Genomic DNA, 20,990 nt, shown 5'->3' with positions numbered 1-20,990 from the left:
ATCACAATCTAACATACAATTAAAAGAAAAAGAGAGAGAAAAAAAAGAAGAAAATCTCTGCCTGGTCGTTTTGAGGTTGTAAATGGGCCCTTCTCTTGCTTGCAGGTTATGTGGGTATGCAACTTGTGCCGAAAACAACAAGAAATCCTCACTAAGTCGGGAGCGTGGTTCTACGACTCGGAGCCCGGTCAGGTGCGTGGCGTGTTTGAGGGTGGGCCGCAGGGCAAGAAGGCCAAACTACACGACCCATCCCTGTATGCCCACCAGGGAGCCTCAGGGGACTTGACACCAGCGTCAGACAGAAGCAGACCTCACGGCGGGCTCCTGCCCAGACAGGCGTCCCTTGACAATGGAACGGGGCTGAGGTACTCGGGCCCCGGCGATGCACCTATAGACAGGTCAGTTCTTTGTTTTCATTTTTTGTTTTGAAAAACTTGGTATCGATGCTCTGTGATATTTTATGCTCTATGGAAGTTGAAAGGGTCTTTATGTTGTCTAATCCAGTGTTATTTTATTAAAGATGAGGGGGGGGGGAAAGCAAAAATAAAAATATAGATTCTGAAAAGGTTTTTTTTTTTTTTGCTGTTGGTTTCTAATAATACTTTTTGTAGCATTAAATCTAATGTGTTTTTCAATCATTATCATAAAATCGAGGTTGAAATAATTTATAGAAATGGTCACTTTTCTAATTTAATGGCGCAAGTCATCAGGTGACTTGTGTGCGTGATTTATTTATTTTGTTTTGGAAATAAATAAATAAATAAAAAAGTCACCCACTTTTTATTGCCAAAAAATATTTAGGCAAAAAAAATGAAGCTTATGGCAAAAGGAAAAGTGACATATGTGCCATTATTTTAGGAAGTGGATAAAATGTTATTTGTGCGCTTATCTTCCTAACTGGCTGCCAGTCAAATGTATTGAGCTGCTTTGCTCCTTTAGTTAGCAATGCTATAGCTAGCAAGCATGAAATGGACAAAAAATAAAAATAAGTGAGGAAAAACAATTCTTTACATATTTGGTTGCATTGTCTGTGGGTTTTTTTGTTAGAGCTTCCTCAGCCAGAAGCTAACGGTGTTTAGAGGGACCGTGGCATGGAAAGGTTTGGGGTATTAATCTTTATTGATATTCATATCCAATGATTTCGGCGATCAGAATCGTAAATTCTACTAAGACGAGCTTTTTAGCGTTAGCGCTGGTCTCCATGGGTGTGCGTCGGTCTATGTGGGATGTGATCTGAACCTCACAAGCCATGCAGGAGCCCACATAAAACCGCTGGTACACCGAGTCCCTGATGCCTATAAAGGAGACAGAAGCACATACTCTGTATCCAGCTCTAAGTCAGCATTTCTACAACAGTCATCCACCCACTCACCCTCTCTTCAGCGGCGCATATCAAGACAAATAATTGCCTGTCTGATTCAGTCAGGATGGAGCTTTGGGACATTAAGGGTGGTAATAATCAATTGTGTTTTCTTTGTGCTTGAAATGAACTGGCGTTATTTACTTGAAGTTATTTTTGTTATGGCCGTGTGCCAGTTTAGTGTTTAGTGTCACTGCTTTGAAATTAAGGGAGTATAAAAAAAATGAAAAGACAGCAGTTCTCAGGTAGGCAAAATGCAGAAGATTGTTGTTCCTAAAACACTCAGATGCTGGCAGCACAAACATGCTGCACTCGGGATTCTGCTTTGGCTTTCATGATTGTTGTGTGCTGCACTGTAGTTAAATGTAGGCCCACTGAGGGGCTCCTACTGTTTTTTTTTTGTTTGAAAATATAAACTTCTCCTTCAAGAAAAACAATCTGTATGCACACAATAATGTCTACAAGCAATCTCTCCTCTCTTCTTTCTTCAAAAATAGCTTTCGCTTCGGCAATCTAGTTTCATTTTGTCCGGTTTCCCTTTTTCTCTGATTTTTTTTTTTTTTTTGTTGCTCCAGACTTGAAGCATCAGTCAGAGCAAGAGAGAGTGACTCAGACCGCTAACGCGACTAGATCTCAGCCCTCGCCACTGCATATTAATTGATAAAACGGCTTCAGGAGTGGAACTGTTTCCAGTGAGAAAACCTGGCACCGATGTTGCTTACATTTGCAGTAGCGGGGAACGGGAAGCTGGATGTCTGAAAATTTACAGGATAATGTCCGGTGATGGATAGCAGAAGCTCCATAAATAGAACTCCCGCTGCATAGGCACCAGAGCCCACTTTCATTAATCTTAAACAATATATAAATTAATTCAGGGGGTCTGCTCTGCTAAAGAAGGGAGGAGAGACTCTGACAGACTATTTACGTGAAGAACTAACCTGGGAAGACCCCTAATTTGTCCTGTTCTCGGTGGTGTCATTTAAAATGAGCACACAGATTTAGCATGACAACGTGGCCGAGGCTCTTCAAACGGCGATTATTCCCAACCTAATCACTGGAGGACTTCAAAATTCCAAATCTTGGCCCAGTCAAAGGCAACATCCAGTGCAAAAAGGTAGAAATGATCACAAAACTTAGCTTAGCTTACATGTGGACATTAAACCAAACTAGTCAGATAAGGAGTATCTTTGTCTTTCTTCTCATGGAACAAAAATCTAATGTTTATTTCATAGGTTTTGCTGTGATCTGCGACCGCACAGATAAGATCATAGAAAATATGAGCATATTAAAGAAGTGCAGTAATGGGTTGGGTTACGGCAGGATTAAATAAAAGCAACTCATTACGGTAACACAACATCTGCAGTCGTGTGATTCATGAGTCACATGAGTAAACAAGGAGTCACACATATTTTCATTGAAAAAAGCCAAAATGAGCGTAAGACCTCCGCAGAAAATGATGCCATCAGGTTGTTGGGAACAAGTTGTTTCCAAAGGTTCTGGTTTTTGACTGTGCATCATAGCCATGTTTAACCCTCTGTCATTTTAAGAAGCTCCTATGCTTTCCAAGACGCCCCTTTCAGTTCGTCATCACAGCAGTGATGCTGCTTACAATCACTCAGGGGCTCAGCAGACACAGAGTTTCACTAGGTGTTTGCTAACTGCTGCTGCTGCTAGTCTAGAGGTTTCTGAAACATTCATGAATGAATCAAAGGAACACTCTGGGTGTGTGTTTGAAGAGGGGAGAACATTATAACATGACATAAAGCTCAAAAAGTCATTGTGATAGGGTCATCATCATCAGTCATCATTCTATGATGACTGTGTGGCACTGACTGCGTGCATATGGAGTGTGAATTAAATTAGATTCAGCAACCATCATTTTTTTATTTTATCTTTCTCCTTGCATATTTTGTTTAGTCTAGTAGTTTTCAAAGAATTTTTTTTTCCTAGCCATGCATGTGTTCAATAGTTGAGAGAGACATTATTGTGCTGAGTGATTGATAAATGTCATCACAACTCTCGGAAGAAGTGCCGCCACCTCCATGATTCAATAAATAAACAAACAAACAAATAAATAAATGCATAATTGAATTGAATTTTTTTTCGCCATGCCATCTCATCATTTTCATTGACTTGGCGTGGCCACTCCATGAACATTTTCTTGAAATTCTCCTGTGATATACAGCTTGCCTTTACCCCCATTTCTGCTCTGAAAAATGCTCTTTGTGTGTAAACAGAACTTATTTACATAGTTAGAATTTTTTTTTTAAAGATGATTCTATGTAATTTCAGGCATACTCGAGAGTCTATTCCCTTTCAACCTCATGAAATACATTATGTATATGTTAAAATTAGAGTCTGTGGGGTTTGTAGATTTAAGTACCTTTAAAAAATAAAAATAAATAAAAACAAAACAATAATGTCAGGCGAGCTCTACTTTTATGCACACCGTTTCCTCACACCAAGCCCAACTTCATTATTGATGCAGCGCTGACGGTATGGAGCCATATATGGTAGTCTATATAGAAAAACTCTGACGACAGTATCGCCCTGCCGCGTTGCACTGAGTTATCCTCTGCCGCGCGCACGATAGCGCTGCATAGCCTGTCACTTCTGGTTCGCGTGTTCGTGGGTACCGCTCGTGTTAGCGTCGTCGCGCGCGCGCGTAAGCGAGCGAGCGAGCGTCCGTGTGTATGTAGCCCCGCTCTTCACAAAGCTCCGGGAAATATGAGTTAAATACGAGGCAGCAGCTGACCCGAGCGCCGGTAAGGAACGCTGCCGCTCGCCGCTGTCGGACAGGCTCCTCCGCCCGCCTCTTCTCTCCCACTCTGGCCGCTCCTTTACCCCCTCTGCCTCCGCGCACCGAGATGTGATTTTTCACCTCCGCGAAAAGAACAGAAGGCTTTCTCTCTATCTCTCTCTTTTTTTTTTTTAACCGGCATTATTGGAACTACCTCTTTTTCTTCTTCGGTCGCTTCGGCCCTGAACCAGTTCTGAGCGAAGGATCCCCAGCTCCACTGCGTCTCATCTGAGGACACTTTCCCACCGGGAGCGGCAGGACAAATATGGAACTTGAGCGGTGTATTTTTTTTAATCTTATTTTTCCATTTTCTCTTCTGCGTTCCACGCGCCCCGGGAGATAATAACTAAAATACAGAAGAAGAAAAAAGGCGGATGAGTTAACGTGGAGGAGGAGGGCTGGGGGGCTGCTGCTCGGCTTTGGGATGAAGTGGTGCTGAGAGAGGAAGAGGAGGAGGAGGTGGTGGAGGTGGAGGGGGGGAGGGGGGAGAGAGAAAAAGGGTGATCACCTCCTGAATGATATAAAGAAAACGGAGGGGGAAAAAATGCAGTTTGAGACATTGCGTCAGTTCTGTAGCTCGGTTTTATCACATTTCAACGGGGCTTTCAACGCACCTCAGAACATCCTGCAAACGGAGCTCCTCGAGCAGGCGCTGGGCAACATCGGGTGAGTGATTCCTTTGTAAAGAAATGCCCAGATTTATGAGGAAGGGCTTCCCCCTCGTTCGGTTACGGCAAGACGAGCAGCTATTTGGTGTTTGGGGGGAGGGGGAGCTGTTGCGTTTATCGATCGCATCCAGCCTGCGTAACAGCAACCTTACAGCGGTAGTACTGTTGCTGCTGCTGCTGCTGCAGATATTTCCCGGCCGGATGACGGGGAGCGATCAGCCACTTTCCGCGGTGGGCTGCGATCACGTTTTTTTCTCTCTCTCTCTCTCTCTTTTCTGTTTTTTGATTGACTCCAATTGGAGGGTAAAAAGAAGGAAGAAGCCATAGTTGAAAGTGATTCGTTGAGGTAGACTGTGGAAATATCCGGTCCTAAATCTGCTGTTGGCTGAGCGTGTACGGCCCAGCTCAGCTCTGCAGCAACCCCGTGCTGCTGCTGCTGCTGCTGCTTTGCCTCAGAGGAGAACATGAGGGGATGACGGTGGGGTGGTGAGGGGGGGGGGGGGTTAAGAGTCAGGAAACAAGTGCATGCACTCTCTCCCACGCCCCTGCACTAGTCTCTCACGATGCCACTAAAACTTTCTGATACATTAACAGGCAATGAGCCACACAGCCTGCCCATCTCCAGCAGCTGCAGGGCCGACCCCGAGGTGCTTGAGGCCCCAAGTAGGATTTTAGCCAATGGGGCACTCTTCCAGTTCACCGTACTGTTTGTTCACTTTTTTTTTTTAACGTTTGTATTTTTACATTCAGCAACTTTGATGAAGTGCCCACAAGCTAACACGAAAAAAGGCACTGCCGTGTGAGGCGTGCGGACCAGTGCTGCGGTTCTTTACTGGCTCACAGTAAAAAAATGGCAGAAATGATGCGATTGGCTTTAAATCATGACTCTGCTGACATAGCTTTAAATCTTGGAAGGTTTTCACTCAGTCTGTGCAATTGTCAAGTCGGAAGCGGGCAAGCAGAGGGCCTGGTCCGGCATCACTAAAACGCATAGGGCGTTGCTTAGTTTGTTTTAAACATGGATTTTCAGTGCGACCGTAGCTCAGTATTACTGTAAGAGAAAGTGCTGCAACTGGGCCTCTGGTCTAGAGTGAGAATGAAACGTGAGTTTCTGAATCTTGCCATAAATCCAGTAGACATAAAACGTGCAAACATGCGTTCCTCTGTCATATGGCCAAAGCGACAGTTTCTTTTCTCTCCTGGTATTGATTCCCATATCGCCGCACCGTTCCCTGTCATCTGTCTCTTGGGACTGCAAGTCTTTCCCTCTTGTCCCCCACCCTACTGTCAGAAATAATTTACAGCACTGCTGGGCTCTCTGCCACCTCACATTACATGGCCAGAACACTCAGGCATTGGGAGGGTGGAACAGGAGGAGGGGCTGTGTGCCTGGAAACCGTGATCCAGCAATCATCACATCTGACTGATTGGATTGAACTTATTTTCCATCAGTAGCTTTTATTTTATCTCTGCAAAGTCCTTAAGTTTGAACAATGTAAATGTTCTATTATTACTAAGGCAGATTTTCCACACTTTCTGTTTGCTTGTCTGCTGGTTTTACTTCTTTGAACCATTGACACAACAACAGAACTTGGTTCTGTGTGTCATCCTTACATACGTTGCTCCCAGCTGAGCCTTGACTGTTTGAAGGTTACTCTGTTTTTCTACCCCCCAACCCCCATCTCTCTGTTTTTTTCTTACCCAGGCAGAAATCTTCTAATGGGCTGTGCCTTTTCAGATCCAGCTGCCATGTATTATGCATGCGTGCTTCTGCAGAGGTCCTAATGGGGTGTGGGGATCTGTTCTTAGAAGGTTCCAACGGTTTAGATTTGAGTGGTTACTACATTTAAACTACAGCCGAATTTGCCTCTTTCCTCTTGTATACACACTCACACCCACACACACACACGCACGCACGCACGCACGCACGCACGCACGCACGCACGCACACACACACACACACACACCCAGGGCATTCCCATGTGCCGCAGCAAGTTGAATACACATTTCAAATGCCTTCACAGAAAACCTGGCTGTTCTTTGACATCACTGTGTAACATACGAAAGAGATTATTTGTTTTTGATGAGTTTTCTATAGCAGATTTAAAAACTTCTGGAAGTTTATTACATTCAGCTGACATGCAAAATATATAGAAAGTATTACCGCTTTGTATTTTGCATATGATATAAAACCAAATTTGATTTATGGGAGTCAGTATTTCAAATATAGTCTTGTTTGCAGGACTTGGACTCTCAACTCTAAGACTTGGAGAAAAAACAAAGTGCCTTTGAAGTGTAATATTTCTGTGTTTTTCAGTAATATAATGAATTATAGAACTCTCCCTACATGACATAGCAGTTCTCAAATATGTTGCCATCTCTCTGTCAAGCTTATCAGAACGCACATCTTAGACGCACTTTTTCCATTCTGATTTTTGAATTTGACTTGAGCAGGGACCAAGCGAAATTTAGGACAAAAGTACCAGGAAGAGACACAAACATCCCAGCATCCATTACCGTGGCGACTGAGATGAAGACAAGGAAGATGCTGTGGTCTGCAGTTTGCCAAACCTCTGCAGCTCCCATAGACATATGACATATAATTAGGGTAGAGAAGAGGAGGAAACAAGTGTGAAGGGGGAAAAAACAAGGAGGCAAAATCAGATTTACGATCCAGTTGGATTCAGGAATTTAACTGCTTTCCTTCCTGTTACTGTTTCACTTTGGACACTTTAACTTTGGGAACCTATGTCGTAATGTCCTCTAGGAATATGTCAATTACCGGTTTTAATGATTACCATCAATTGTTAGCATTACGTCTTCAAAAAGAAGTCATAATTAAAATCATATTCGGTGAATAACAAGAAAAAACTCTGTTTTTGGATTGTCCATCCAATGTGATATCACAGATGTTTCCATGTAGACACAAGCAGAAATTAGTGAAAGTAAAGTGGGCATAATTTATTTAATAAAAATAGTTATAGGGTTAGCTGTATTTTTGACTTGTAACTGTAGGACAAGGTCTGTAAATCCTAATCCTCTCTTCTGACTCCAGCAGCCTCGTGGCTAATCCCAAGCAATTGCACCTCACCTCTGTTAGTCAGAGGTGAGGTGTCTTCAAAAGGCTCTTGATTGTCAGATTTCTTAGACCACCATCAAATACCTTAAGGTATTTGCTTACTGACACTTTGCAACTACCTCACTTAATCACATCGAGGCGCCATGATGTCTGAAGTGAAGGACAGTAGTTGGAAGGAGTAACGGCGATTGGTGGCTAGCATAGCCATGGCTTCTACTTGTTCAAGTAAAGCTCATTTGTCTGTGGATGTAGCACATCAAGTAGGGGCTCAGAGATGGCGGTGTTTACAGAAATTGGAAGTAACTAGCTTAGAAACCGACCCATGTCTTCTCCAGTTCGATGGGTTTGTTGACTTGATCAAATCGCCAACTTTGCCTGAATTCACGGCATATGGTTTATTCTGTCATAAATATTGTTTCCCCGTACACTGGAGCAGACTTGAAAGCATTCAAAAGTCTGGATGCCTTCCAGTTTTTTTGTATGTTGAAGGTTATTTGATGGTGGGACGTGTTCTCCATGGATGCTAATGATTACCTTCTCCACAATGAGATATTTGATTGCATCTTACTAAGCTTATTTGCTACATATGAATGTTAATCTTCTTACCATCTAAAAGCTGCAAATACATAAATTGCTGCCAGTCGTTACGATTGCTGATATCCATCACCGTCTTCTTTTCTCAGCAAAAGATATGTGACAAAATGACAAGTTTGGTTTGCATTCTTGCCTGTTTGCACAGCATCCTATGACAAAATCTTAAAATGAAATCAACTAAATACTGACCATTTAAAGGGTGAGCATGTCATAATAAAACACTAAAGGAGTTTGACAAGCATCTGGTTTAGTAAACGCTTCAATATAGCAGATGAACTTTGACACAACTCCCTGCAAACCACCACAGTAAAACCCGAGAGGTAACCATTTTTAGACTTCACATAAAATATCTTAATTGTAATCACACAGCAAACAGCTTCTTTTTTGCAAACCTGAAATAAACAGAACAAACTTTGAACGCCAGGTGTGTGTTTCCTACGGCAGATTGCAGTTTGTCGGTGACATCGTTTATTAAAGGGCAGTCGACGTGTTAACATTGCAAATTGCTGCTTGTAAAAACACTGCTAACAATCTTAATTTAAGGAGCATGGTGGGTGATGCACTGCAGACAGCAATTAGGACATTAAACATATCCTGTGCAATAGACAGCGTTGTTGGATTCCGTTCCTCTTGTGGCACACCGCATCATCTTATTAGAATCAGCTTCGCCGTGCTAAAAATGTCACACCGATTTGGCAAGTTTTGAGGAGATTTTGAAGTCGCTGAGGCCAAAGACAAAACCTTATATGTGATGTAACGCAGACAACCCTCTCTATGTGACAGAGAGGGTCGATATGTTACTGCTGCTACATTTTCACACCACTGCACCGCTAACACTAGCATGTTTACTGCACAAACCATCTACTACTACTTTGTTTTCAAGCCTTTTATTCTTATGGACTGTGCGTATATTCTATGCTCTACCATTGGCCTGCTATACTTTCCCACTGTTACATATTAAAACATTGTGGATGCAAAATCAAGCTGACTAAGCTGCTCCCCTGTAGCTACTGAGAGTTAAATGCTTGGCTGAAGGGCCCCTTAGCTGCAGCAGTTTAGGGAGAGTAGGACATTATACTCTCCTTATTTCTGCCTGCACGTCCACCGCCAGCCTCAAGGCCTCCACCTCGTCTTTTTTTCACTGCCTCTGAAAACTGCTTACAAAAGTAACGTCTTGAGGATTTCAAGGATTTCGGTTTGGTGTGGGTTGCCAAACCGAGACCGCAACCCCCCCGATAGTTCTTCAGCAGCCCTTCACCTCTGCTTAGCACCTCATCCTACCTGGCCCACGCTCAGCACCCCCTTGGTCTTTATACCTGGCTGGTGGTAAAAACTCAGCAGCTGTAATTAAGCCAGCCCATTATTGGTTTTGTCCTCACCAGGGGAGGTGTGCACCGGAAGATTGGAGGCTCAGGTTTATTGCTTTGGTGTCTCAGAGACGGGAATTGTTATGATTGCATGTGAGAGAAAAAGAGAGAGAGAGAGAAAGAATAGAGACACAGAGACGTATATATGGACTAACGGAAGAAGCAAATGAACCAATGTGCTTTAGTTCTCACATGAAATCACTTAAGAATGCCCGATTGAGCGTCAGACCATAAGAAAACAGGATTAGAGCGAGGAAGTTGAACTATTAATGGTTTTCAAGAGCAGCACAAAGACTGAGAAGCAGACCACCGAGCAAGTTTAATGCGGGGTTAGTTAATAAAACACAGCTCCAAGCTGCAAACATCTCAATTATTTTCATTTTTCAAAAAGAAATTCTGGCATAATATCCCACATGGCATAAATTAGAAAATCACCATAGATGCTTAATTTGAATTCTGGAGGAGCTGCAGAGATCCACGTTTCAGGTTGGAGCATATGTTGACAGGACAACTATTAATTATAGTTGTGAATATGACCTTTATGGAGGTTTTACGAGAAGAAAGGCATTGCTGGAAAAAAAAAACCCGTTTAGAGTTTACTGAAAACAACGTAGGGGATTAAAAAAATATTGAAGATGTTTTGGGTAAAGGTCAAAATTCAACGTTTTGGCCTATAATGGGAATCTGATGAGGTTGTTTTTTATTGTAAATATGTGAAAATCATGTCAGAAATGTAGTATTTTGGCAAAAGTGTATGTCTCTGTGGCTAGTCATTTTGTCTTATACCCCGATACTCTGCCACAAGGTTTCAGCCGTTTTGCAAAGGACTATGACATTTTTGCCAAGTTTCTAAATGTGTAAAACAGGTAGATATGTACTTCAAAATAATATGCAGCTGGAATTGCAGCAAAAATTGGCAGTTTGGGTAAAAACAAAAAAGTACTCCAGGCTTTTCAGATTTTTACTTCTAAAAGGTTTGAAACCCATGCATTGTTTTCATTCTGCTTTACAATCATGCCCTGGTAATTCTCTAATGTTGGTCAAATACATAATTTACTAATGAAGGACACTAAAGTTTTGGAGTTGCAAAGTGGTATAAATACATGTGACTCTCCACACAAGGTATCCTCCACAGTGAGCAAAGATGAAGATGATAGCAATTCAGGAAAGAGAACATAAAGACTTATCAGCAGAATAGTAAATCTGACCATGATTCTTAAAGGAGCAGTATTATATTTTCTAGGCACATAAAGACACTATCAAGTAAATGTGTTACCTTCAGTTATTGTAAAATACATCAAATTTGACTTAAAATAATATTTGAATTTGTAATTTAATGCCTTGAAATTGAGACTCTGACTCTTTGAAAACTCCTGCTCTTTCTGAAACTCCACCTCCAGGAAGTCATCACAACATGGCTCCTCTAGTAACCCTTTAACAAAATTTTCACCATCGTTTCACTGAGAAATAGCTCGAACAGCAGATGCACAGTTCCACCAAGTGTTTGCTAATTGCTGCCGGCTAGTCTGAAGGAGCTGAGTGGGAGAGGGCTGCTCTGTGAGGCAGAAGCTTGGAAACTGCAGTTCCGAGGAGGAGCTGCACCTCGATCGCCACAGGAGATTAAAAGAAATCTTAAAAACGTAGTAAAGAATCAAGGACACATTCCAGGTTGTTTTTGATGAGGGAATAACATTACAACATGACGTAAAGCTCAACAAGTCCATTTGACTTACCGTAATATTGCCCCTTTAACTTTAAGACTCCTTTGATATTTATGGAACAAGAATGGTTTCCTTAGAGATTGAACAGGCATATTTATAGCTGGATAAGTGTGTGACCTTAAATCGTATCATAATATTAATGTTTTAAGCTACAGCAGGAGTAGAGTCTTCCCAGTAAAACAACCTTCCAGCGCTGCCCCAGGTGCCCAACATCTTCTCTTTCCACTCAGACGTAGATGCAAGAGGGGAGAGCTCAGTGAACGTGAGGCTCAGCTGTAAGAGCCTCACGTTCACCGAGGCTCATAGTGATGCATGCATGATGAATGTATCCTCACGCGTCTTTGTGAGAGTCCAAGTGGCTCCACGTGTAGGTGTTTGTGTGTGTTTCTCTTAAGAAGCCCGTTTTCTGTAAACTTGAACAGATGTTTGATGTCATCTTGCCTTGAATAACCGAGGAAGAAAAGAGAGCAGGGGATTATGACCGATGGATGCTGTTTTGCTTTTAGTCGTTGGTGCTTGTGCTCGTTGAATGTCTGACAGCAGCGCTACAGTTTTCTTTGCCTTTTGTGTCGTGGTTTATTGTTAGCATGATGATTTTGGGTTGTCAGGAGATGATATGCTTTCTCTGTTGAATTGTTCCTAAGCAGCAACATTGTAGAAGTTTGTACAAAATGTATTGTGTTTTGCTTTTTTTTCTACAAGCTGCTCATGTGTTCAGAATAACCAGAAAGTCCCAAAATTATTTTGAACTTACAAAGACCTTCTCTTTTTTAAATGGTGAAAACACTGAACAGCTGCTGGCGTCTGTGTTCCAGTGACAAACAAATCAATCAAATAGTTAAAATGTTGTAATGCACAACGATGTGACGTTAATGTAAAGTAATGTGATTCACACAGTGGTCAGACAATTCAATCCAATTCATTCTGTCATGAGATACTTGACAAACGTCCAAACGTCTGCTTCCATTTTGTTGTCTAATTCATATCCAGGGCAAGTCTGGAAAACAAACTAAAATACAAAGTAACATGGAAAACTAAAACTGAGCATTTATGATACAAATCAGAACAAATGCGTCTAAATTATTTTCATTTATGACAAACCAGCCTAGAGACATGATATTCTAGTGTTTCAGCTTTTTGATACATCACTGGCTTTATTTTATTAATTAATTATTTCATTCATTCATTAAATTTGCTGTTTCATTATAAATAAAAGTGTATGTAATATTCAGTCCATTTCTGGTGTTTACTACTTCATTAGGTTTCAGGATAGCGGTTGATCTGTTCTCCAGGGATGACTAAGACCTGGAAAAAGCTGACTTTGAAGATTTTTTTTCCTCCTCCCTTTTTTTTCAGCTCGGCTTTCTTTCAATTATGTAAATAAACTCTGTAGCTCAGTGCAGTCCGTCATCCTCGCCTTGCTTTCTGGATTACCTAGCAGCATTTTTCTTCCATCACCATATTAACCACATTTTGTCTGTCATTTATACAAGTTAAGTTAATTGGCAGTTTGTCTTTTTTGTTGTTGTTTTTTTTTGGTTTTTTGTTTTGCTTTTGTGCTGCAGGAAAACAATACATAGACCAGTGTGTCTCTTAAACCGGCACCTCTAGCTGCTGTCACAGCTTTTCTGGATGTTTGTTGAAAATCTTGTTACATGGGCCCTGAACATGAAGAAAATGAAACTGAGGATTCAGAGTTCCACCAATTCTGAGTTGCACCGCTGCAAAACTAATGTTCGCTGATGATTATGTTTTTACTCTGCTCTTCTGTGGCTAATATTTATCCACTAGTGGCTGGATAAATATTAGCCCAAGAATTGGCATGAAATATCTCTCAACTCTGATCAATTTTAAAATAAAGTGTAGATTAACAATGCGTCACTTGCAAGTATGCCATTAGTGCCACTTATTGTGACGCCGGTAATGACACAGTCATACTTAATAAATTAGCTTATACATCCAGTAAGGCTCGATGTCGCGTTAAAATAACTTTTCTTTTTCTAAATAACAACCCTTAAGAAGGTAATAAGCATACTTTTCATTATTTTATTATTAGTCTAATCTATCTAGCTGCAAGAAGAAAATCATCACATTAAACAAAGAAAAAGACTTTAAAATATCAGCCTGTGTGGAATTATCCCGTGTGTTTCACTTTGTGAATTGAGTTACTGAAATACATTCACTGGAACTTGAACAAACTCAAAACGATACGACGCCATCTAAAGGTCCACACAAATCGCCGACACTGCAGCGTGTAGCTGCGATAGTAACGATGTGTTCCGGCGTTTTCAGCGAGCTTCTGCAGAAGCAGACCCGCTGAGAGTTTGACGTATGTTGAGGTTATTTCAGGAACCTGGGCTGAAGGGGCACAAACTGCATCCAAACAAACAAACAAAAAAACTCTCACCACCATCAAAACCTGAATGGAAGGATCCCAAAATAAATTGTTAGGGCTTAGCAGGTGTAGAAAATGACTATTAGAAATGATTTGACTGCTTCTTGTTATCCATGTAGCCTCAGTGGCATTAAGGTCTTTTTTAGGGTGTTTTCCTAACAGGACTGTTTCCTGTAGGTAAGAATAGCAAGTTCTTGTTAAGCAATTCTAGTTAGTAAGCATTTTTTTCCCCCCTAAAGTTGTGCATACCTCTAAGTGGAAATCCTATGAAAGTATCTTGGTGAACTTTCTTTCTTTCCCCAGCTTAAACCACCTTACCGTTGTCATTGGTGGTGAAGGTTAGAGGATTGTTAAACATTGCTCCAGTGTGCACAGATGTCTTACACCCACTCGGTGTTCCTCCGTGTTCTGAGCAGTCCGTCTCCAGCGCACACGGCCCCTCTCCCGCTTGACCTTGTTGTATATTTGGTGGCGATACGGCTCGGCACAGTGCCACGCACGACTGTTCTGCGGCATTCTTATCCGATGATCATAACAGACCCGCAGGACGTGAGAGGAAAGAGAGGGTGGAAGTGCGTGTGTTTTATTTAGATGTGTAGGTAGGTAATGGAGGAACCCGAGTCAGCACAAGCCTCTGCTGATTTCACAGGAGAGTCATTGATTAGTCCAGAGATGTTATTTCTGGGCTCCAAAGATTAGATTCTGTGGGCCGCTGTGCTGTTTTTCTATTTCTTTGCTTGTTGCCAGACAGCTACACGGCATCGCTGCCTTTGACTTCGAATGGGGGGCGGAATGCGTGCATTGCAGAAACAAGAGGAAATGCATATGAGGAGCCTGGGTGTATGCGAAATGACTTGTGTGTCAAAGAGAGGATAAAATGGGAGGATTTTAAGATGGTACTTTCATGGCAGAAATAGAGTCAATCACCTGGTAACGTCTGAATATGCTGGTTCAGAATTAAGACTACATCTCACTAAGTTCTCTGGAGAGAACACTTTGGATAATGACCGATTATTGACGAGCATTAAATATGCAACACAAGAGCCTCTTAGTACTTTAATGTTTGAAAATATTTCTGTGGCATTTGTGTATAAGTTGAGTTTCACCCATTATGCTCTAACATGCATTTAGAAAGCTGTTTGGTGAAGCTTAGTTTTGGAGAGACAATCATCTGTCAAATAGTTTTGTAAAGCACATCTCAGCAACAGGGTAGGTCAAAGTGCTTTGCATCATTAAAACAGAACACAGTAACCAATTATGAAATGGGAAATAAATATCGCATTTTCTCAATATCATCAAGAATAATTGTCATCAAATATATTGATCAGTGTCCCGGTTATTATTCATCAAAGTCAGCTCTACACAGGTTTGGTTTTTTTACGTTATTTTACATTACGAAAATAAATTTGCCTAATGGAAACGCGTCAATTTAGAAAATTCAAATTTTTCCATAAAACCTTATGGTGCTCTGATGAGGAGGGATTTTTTGGGGCCACATTGAAATTGGTTTATTTAGCAAAAGTGCAACGGAAACACTTTTTGTATCACGTTAGTCTTATGATCAACAACACGATGCGTCCATTGGCGCAAGCCACGAAGAAGAAAACAGGAAGTAGTTGGAGGATGATGTTTTTCAGTAGCTTATCACAGGAACAGAGTTTTTCATTTGATTGATTTTAATTGCACTTCTTATTTAATGGAAACCCTGCAATTATGAAATTAAAATTTTTATTTGTTAGTTTTTTTTACATGAGAGGATTACTGACAAAGACTTGCGCACATTTGTAATAGAAACGCAGCTAGAGTTTCGCCTGTTTTGCTGTTTTCTGGAGGTTTTTTCCAGATTTGTGATGCATAGAAGCTGAATGCTGCTTCTCCATGTTTGGTTCCGCTGCTGGGAATGAAGCGCAGAACCAGAACCAGAACTAGGAGACCTCGGAGGTCTGAAAGGTTGATACAACAACAGCAGATCTTTAAACCGTTCCGTGATTTATAAACTGACCCAAGGATTTTAAAGTCTGTTCTCTGAGCTACAGGGAGCCAGTGTAGCGACTTAAGAACCAGGGTGATGTGCTCTAACTTCATGGTTTTAGTCATAACACCAGCAGCGGCGTTCTGGATCAGCTACAAATATCTGACTGACTTTTAGGCAGACACTGTTAGCACTGAGACTAAAGATAAACACGTGGACTAGGTTCTCAAAATCTTCCTCAGACGTTAGTGCTTTAAACTTCAGGTAATAGAAGGCCGACTTTGTAATTGCATTTACATGTCGCTGAATGTTCAGGTCTGAGTCCATCTGTACACCCAGATTTCTCACTTGCTCTACTTTCTAGAAGTAATAACTGAAGCTGCATGCTGATCCTGGATGTTCTTCTTTCTCAATCCTCAGCTTAAAATCAAGTTCTCTTGGGGACAGAGTCGACTTCCACCTTCACCCGGTCCCGTTTGTGCTCATGAGCGCGGCAAGGCGATAATCTGAGCAGTCATTTTTTAAGAGTTGCTGTTTTGATCACAGCTCTGGCCCACACTCCCCTCCTCTGTAGTTTACAACTTTCCCCATGTGTTATAACATTTATGTTCGTAATAGTATACAAACATAAAAGCTCAGTAGCATATGTGCTGCTGAGAAATTGCGGGTGCTGTCTTGCCTGTTTTCTACTCCAAATAGGTGATTGCTTTATGATGTTCTTGCTGTGCTGAGCAATTTTATTTTTTTTCTGATAGCTGGTCTTGGCAGTATGATACAGAAAATAAAAGAAAAAGTACACTTGCTTTGCTTCTCTAACCTTTTCCTGTAGGGAGGGGAGGAGCAAGCTGCAGTGTAACAGTCATGACTTGTAGCTAATCTAATGGCATATTCTGCTGGGGCTTGGCCTACATAGAGTACTAGCGGTGCCTCTTCTTAAAAAGGAAGCCTTACAGGCGGTGCAGCATGAATGGCACAGTATAGAACGCATGCAGCACGTCAACACCATGTAAACACGCAGAGCACTGCTTGTTGTGTTTGCAGCCGTGGAGGCATGTGGCTGGCTCTCTGTTTCCTTGCTTCGCTTTTCGTCGAGCGTTGATGGAAATGCGTGTGCGACTGTCGTGAGTTGCTGTGGATGGAACCGTTCGTTCCGGCAGTGTGTAATCGCTTCAGACAGAGCATGACATCTGCAGTCTGTAGTCTCTATTTGAATCTTTCGTATTACATATGTTCTTTAAAGAGATCGTGTTGCATAGTTATTATTTTTTTCTCTCTCCTGTTTTTGAATTACTTCAGGGATATTTATTTATTTTTTAATCTTTGTGACAATTTCTTCAGACTCTAAGGTCGTACGCTTGAATAGTATTTCAGCAAAGGTTTGGATATCTGCTTATGTGTGTGTACCATACATTTTGTTGTCTCTTACTGCCAAACACATGACTGCATATTTTTCTCGTAATTTGCCAGCTACCCATTGGTATTCTTACTGTTGGAAACGCTCCATATTTTGTTATGTCACAGCCACAATCTTCAATTCTTCTTCTAGACTTTGACTGAGTCATCCTGACACAGAAATACACTTCAAACCTCAATCTTCCCCTGTAGCTGTGGCGGTACGTTTAAGGCTTTTGTCCTGTTGGAAGGTCAAGCTCTACCTCAGTTTCAAGTCTTTTACCTTTTTCTTTTTTTTTTTGGCAAGATTGTTCTTTTTACTTTTACTTGAATAATATAACTCTAAAGTATCACCACTCTTACTGGAGTAAAACCAAGTGACTCCAGTGAATGAACACCAAGCCTATTTTAAATTAAAATACAGCAGACCCAGAGACACACACACACACGCACACACACACACCTACAGTTTATGTTGAAGTGAGATTTCCTGTTTGTACACAAGCTTTGTTGTTCTGTTGTTATCTGCTTAAGCCATTTGGGCCAAACATTACGTATTGTTACTGGAAGTACTTTACATTGTTCTGACAAGTAATGGCTTCTTAGTTTTTTTCATAAAAAAAAATGACTTGGAAAGTTGCTTCTTATGCCTAAATGTGTAATTTTTTAAAATTATGTTATTTATGTGTACATTTCTTTTCAGTCTGTAAAATACCACAATTTTCACATAGCTTTGTAATGTCTGTCTCATATTCTTGTTAAATAATAATCTCATAAAGTGACAAGTTACTCGGTGCTGCAGCCTATTTTACCAAATACATTTGTTCCCGCTCTAAATTCATTTCCTACTTTGTACTTTTACTTGAATTAAAAAAACAAAGTGGTTCTACTCTGACATGAGTCCGCGTTTTGGGTCCTCTGGCCTTACCTGGCTTGTGACGAACTGAAAATGGAAATCTTACAACTTACAACAAGCAGAGACAGAGAGAAAAAGTGTTTCTCTCCAGTGTTTAAGGTTGTCCACTATTGGTGTTCGAACGTACAGATTTTTCCCAGTAACTTCAATGATGCTGAAATAGATTCAGTGAATCACACGTTTGCACTAAAAACATTTGGGCCCATTGGTCCATGTCACAAAGTCTCTGACCTGAAAATAAAAATGAAAATGCCGTAACAAAGATTAAAACAAAGCAGGTAGGAAGCCTTTAGAAGGATACAGAATCTGTCATGATATGTCCACTCATAGACTGTATAGTCTTTACTTTATACGCCACTTCTTATCCCTTCTTTGCGTTTAATTAGCACTTAAAAATAATCACATTGACTTTATGTGTTTTAGGGGTCATAGAAAGTCAAGCTCCCTAAGAGCGAACTGAGAACTCCTAATTTTGTCGCTGAGGACTGATGCGGTTGGTGAGAATTAGAAGGAAGGTCACTGCTCAGTCTCCAGCCAGATGGAGATCACATGACTTAGGTTTCAAATCAGAAAAATCCTCTCTCTCTCTCTCTCTCTCTCTTTTTTGCCCCAGAAGCCTTTGGAGCGCAATCATAAATTGTGCCATTGATCCTAATCCAGCAATGTGTTGGTGTCGTTTTAGACGGCACAAACCAAACTATCAGAGGCGAAGCCACTTACCGATTGCTGCTCCGCTGTGATTTGCGTGATGGAATTTTTTACCTTTCTCGTCTGGTTCCCATCGGGATTTAAATAGTTTTTAAGAGTACCCTGGAACAAGGGAATTAAATGCCTTACTTTCACTTTAAGGAACATCCCAGATACTCCGGAACTGCTTGACTCATGCTAGTGCAGCAGAATGACTCTCACAGCTTTAAATAGACTCTTATAGACATTTCTGTCTTCCCTCCTTCGTCCTCTCCTCGTTTTTTCTCCTCCTTCTGTTTCTGTGAGGATTTGGACTGAGCTTCACCTTCAGATTTAACCATTTCATTATTCAAGGTCAGTCTTTCCTCTTGTTTTAGAGTCGTTTTTACAGTTAAACGTGGGACTTGTGGAAAAGTTATGTTGCAGCTGTACAGTCCTTCCATAGAAAAGGAAAAGGCGATTCTCATCCGCCGGATTGCTAGTTGGTGAGGATTTGAAAGCATCTGAAGCTGAACTTAAAATTTGATCATGGCATTTGAATAGTACACCATAGATGAGCTAACATGTTAATTGTAAATGTGAGTACATGAGAGAATGTACATGTTATCTGTTGTAATAGCAATAATCACAACAGATAAGGATTATTCATTTCTAATTGTACACAATCACAGCCCCGCAAACACAAATACTGCTCGGGAAAAACACCTCCATTTGTAAAGCGCTTCTTTACCAGTCACATAACAAAGAGTGATTTGTATCACTAAACTGCAGACACCAACTGCTTTTAATTATATTTCCATATTTGTTGATGCTTTGATTGAATAAACAGTCGAGAAAATGGTAAAACCAACAATGCGGATGGTTTCGGCGTATTTTAAACATCATTAATTGGAATTCCTTGTGAATACATTAAATAAAAATTCTTATTATGGCAAGAAATGTATTGCGATACATGATAAGCGATACCATAAATGCCCACCCCCTGACAGTCAGGATTTTTTTGGGGACTGAAATGGGAAGAAAGGCAACCAGGGAAGAACCGCACAGGGAGAACATGCAAACTTCATCTAGGAAAATAAATTACTTATGAAAGGTAATCATGTTTTAAGAAATGATGCCATTTTTCTCCACAATTGGTTCCGCTTCACATAATTGACACCATCTATAGCGGAGTCAGAATTCTAAAACATTCCAAGCCAGGAAAACGGTTTACAAAAAGAGATCATTAATCCAAATCAGATATTTATGATCTACACCTCGGGCTTCCTCTAACCGGGTCATCTCAGTAGATTCTCGACACAGAAGCTGAGGAGGTCGCATAATCTAGCGTCGGCCCTGGAACTTGGCCTGGACTGTGGATGTTTCTGTTTACTGGGGCAAAAAAGCGAACACGTCTCTGGAAGCAAACTGGGACAGCCTCTGGACCGACGGACTCACTTGTCATTACACACCAGCTTATCAGGGATTTTCACCAATTGTTTCTTTTTTTTTTCTGTTTGCTTGTGTGGAAGAATGCATAAAGGTTTTATCATGGCAAGCCAATGTCAGGTCACTAATAATCTTTTTTGGCCCCACTTTTTAATCTTACGAGACCATAGTGTAATCCCATGATTTTTGTGAACTGTGGATTTAATACGCTACGTTGCTTTTGATAGACGGTGTACTTACAAAAATGATTATCACTGGAATCACCTGTAGAGCAGTGGAAGTTCACGACATGGCTGGCAGCAGAATCTGATAACATTTTCTGTTATCAGCTACTAAAACTACAGCCAAACCAAGGACTGCTCCCACTTCCACGTCTTCATGCAAGACATAGAGCGCCAAAGGCCGTGAACTGTATTCATGTAGCTTGAACTTGTTCACTTTTTGTCCGTTTTCTGATTCCTACCTACGACAGGACTCATTTTCCTGGTACTTGCTTTTCAAAAATGCAATTCATCCATTCATGTCGTAAACCTGCTTAGTTTTTTACTCAACAGATAAATCAGTTACATTTTTTCAGTTGTAGAGCAGCATAGCATGGCGTCATGCTATAT

General features: G+C 41.1%; 1 protein-coding gene across 6 annotated transcripts in view; it reads left to right on the top strand.

Annotated features, from left to right (window-relative positions):
* rims2a (regulating synaptic membrane exocytosis 2a) overlaps positions 1 to 20,990 on the top strand; it is a 138,608-nt gene that overhangs the window by 39,477 nt on the left and 78,141 nt on the right. For 5 of the 6 annotated variants that reach the window (XM_055042210.1, XM_055042212.1, XM_055042213.1 and 2 more), the window contains one exon: positions 106 to 398. In XM_055042210.1, the coding sequence (XP_054898185.1) occupies positions 106 to 398 (293 nt within the window). Of the gene's footprint in view, positions 1 to 105; positions 399 to 4,671; positions 4,827 to 20,990 lie in introns of those variants that run through there. The other variant, XM_055042217.1, reaches the window with a different exon arrangement.

This window comes from Poeciliopsis prolifica, unplaced genomic scaffold, assembly GCF_027474105.1.
Source record: "Poeciliopsis prolifica strain line A6 unplaced genomic scaffold, Auburn_PproV2 SCAFFOLD017, whole genome shotgun sequence".
Lineage (NCBI taxonomy): Eukaryota > Metazoa > Chordata > Actinopteri > Cyprinodontiformes > Poeciliidae > Poeciliopsis > Poeciliopsis prolifica.
Note: the sequence above shows the minus strand (reverse complement) of the source record. Positions and strands in the feature narration are given on the sequence as shown.